Genomic DNA, 2,443 nt, shown 5'->3' on the forward strand with positions numbered 1-2,443 from the left:
ACCGCCGCTGTCTCTTAAAACATAACTAAAATCTCAAAAGTCTGCATTACCGATAGATGTTAAATTGTGAAAAGGAAAATTGAAATAAATAAGCGCAATGTTTTCTTCATTTATTAAATTTTCATCAATTAATATGATACAATTAGCTATTTACGATAAATTACATTTTTTTTAATAAAAAAATTTCAATCATGCATTGTCTTATAACTGCAGATTTTTTGAAAAACAAAATTTAATACTTCTTTAGCAGTGTGTGTGTCAGAATTGTTTATCCTTATTATACTGCCAAATTCCCTGATATAGTGATCTAATTCTTTGTCATTTGATAGCTCTTTCGTTGCCATATATTTATTAGTAATTTGTGATAATTTTAATAAATCAGAACTGAAAGCTTCATCTAGATCGAACAGCTCTAAAGCAGGTGGCGGTAATTCTTGAAAGCTTGGAGGAAATATCTGTAGGATTATTCAAGTTTATATAAAGTGCATAATTATAAAAGAGAATATAAATGAAATAGATATAGAAATTAGATATTATGCTTACTGAAGCTTGCGTGGGAGGTAGAGGTGCTTCAAAATGAGGTGGAATCAAAGTAAGTGGTTCATGTTTTACTCCTAAAGCCTCATACGCTTTTATGCAGGCTGGTACCATATTTAAATTTATAGAATAAAAATGATTTTTAAATAATTTAGTGTATTCACGAGGTATGTCAATATTATCTAAATCTGATGTGCAAACTTTTGGATTGTCAGCCTGTTGTGTTATATCTGGTACAAAGTTGTATTCCCAAAACTATACATAAAGATACGGTTTGTCAATTCTTTTTTATAGAGAAAATTTGGTTAAGAAATCTTAATATTTGTGCTATATTTATTTGTATTTATACATTTAGTAAAAAGTGTACTATCTATAATAAATAACTTACTTCTATATCATCTGTATGAAGATCTTCCTTTTCTGTGACATTTATTTCAAAAAAGTCAAAAATCATTTCTCGTAATGCATCATTATTCTCTTTTTCTATGTAAGTATCTGTCAACATTCTAGAAGAACCTAATACAATGAGTTTGCCATTACTGTTTTTTACACAATGATATGCACAGATTGGTCTGTTCATTGGAATAGCGATTGATCCGCTGGATAAAGCAACAACAGATGGTTGCACCACGTTTAATGTTGCACCATAAGGATATAAAAATTTCATACCACTAAAATAATTATTTATTAATAATTGGAATTATCACAAGAGAAATATTTTAAGGTTATCTTACATGTACTCATCATGATTCTTCAGAAATATAGATTTATTTGATAAACCTTGGGAGATTAGAGATTCTTTAGGATGCATTGTTTGACTATAACTCATGCGAGCTACACTATCTGCAAATATAAATATTAAAATATGAATTTTTGTTTATATTTATTTATTTATTTATTTATTTATTTATTTATTTAGAGAGAGAGAGGGGCAGAGAGAGAATTATCTTATTTAAATATTTTATATACCATTATTCACCATTATACCAAATTCTTCTAGCAAAAAATTAATGTTTGTATTAGATTTATTTTCCCCACCCTCTCCAAGCGTGACAAGAATATTGCCACCAGAATTTAAAAAAGTTCTGATGGAATTCATTTCGAGTTCGGTAAATTTACTTAGTGGTCCTGGTAAAACGAGAATTTTGGCATTTGTCAATGATTCTTGTGATATTACTTCATTGTTTCTGAAATACATTCACTGAACTTAAGTTTTTCAACTCAATAAGAATATTGATTAATGCAATTAATAATGTTGATTATTCAATACAAATTTTAACTTACTCGATAAATTTCCACTTTCCTTTCAATTTTCGTTGAAGTACTTTAAATTCTTCATTTAATTTTCTTTCATTTTTTGATATATCAAAAATAATAATATTTTCATTACTATCACTCCCATTAAAGATTGCGCTCATTCTTGGATTATTATTGTTATAAATTGATTTGAACGAGATTCTTTATGTACAGCAATTCGACATTACATTTGTCGAAATTGATCAAACATGATCGAATGTCAACGTTCACGTCAAAATATTTCATTGCGTTGTTGCTATGACAACTACTCGAAAGATGCAATTCACGTTCACACACCGTCAAAACCGTGGTGGAAGGGATAACATGGGGAGATTTCCAGCAGAGGCACAAAGAGTCATTCCGTCTTTGTTTCTTACTGATTATTGAACAAGGACAGATTCTTGTGCCAATTTGTGTCTCTTACTGGAAAGTTTCCATGGTGTATGCACTGTACAGCAGCTTTGCACAGTGGTCTACTTTCTATCGAGGGTTTAAACCGGATCAGAATATAAGAATCAACCAACTACCAGTCGAGTATTTCCCTGTTACAGTTGAACGACAGAGGAATGCCCGACTGTAGTTGGTTGGTTCTTGATGTTTAGTATTCGTC

At 30.0% G+C, this 2,443-nt stretch overlaps 1 protein-coding gene across 2 annotated transcripts; it reads right to left on the reverse strand.

Moving 5' to 3' along the window:
* Positions 1-89: 89 nt before the first annotated feature.
* On the reverse strand, positions 90-2,443 carry IFT52 (intraflagellar transport 52). 2 transcript variants are annotated; one of them, XM_011060381.2, is made up of 6 exons: positions 1,822-2,443; positions 1,507-1,724; positions 1,272-1,380; positions 926-1,208; positions 544-792; positions 90-455 (listed from the first exon to the last, which is right to left on the reverse strand). In XM_011060381.2, the coding sequence occupies exons 1-6, from the start codon at positions 1,953-1,955 to the stop codon at positions 186-188; spliced, it is 1,263 nt and encodes a 420-aa protein (XP_011058683.1). In that variant the 5' UTR covers positions 1,956-2,443; the 3' UTR covers positions 90-185. The 2 variants fall into 2 exon arrangements, with proteins under 2 accessions (XP_011058683.1, XP_011058684.1); XM_011060382.2 differs by having other exon boundaries at positions 1,507-1,738; positions 1,822-1,962.

This window comes from Acromyrmex echinatior, chromosome 8 (assembly GCF_024713525.1).
Source record: "Acromyrmex echinatior isolate Ae372 chromosome 8, ASM2471352v2, whole genome shotgun sequence".
NCBI lineage: Eukaryota > Metazoa > Arthropoda > Insecta > Hymenoptera > Formicidae > Acromyrmex > Acromyrmex echinatior.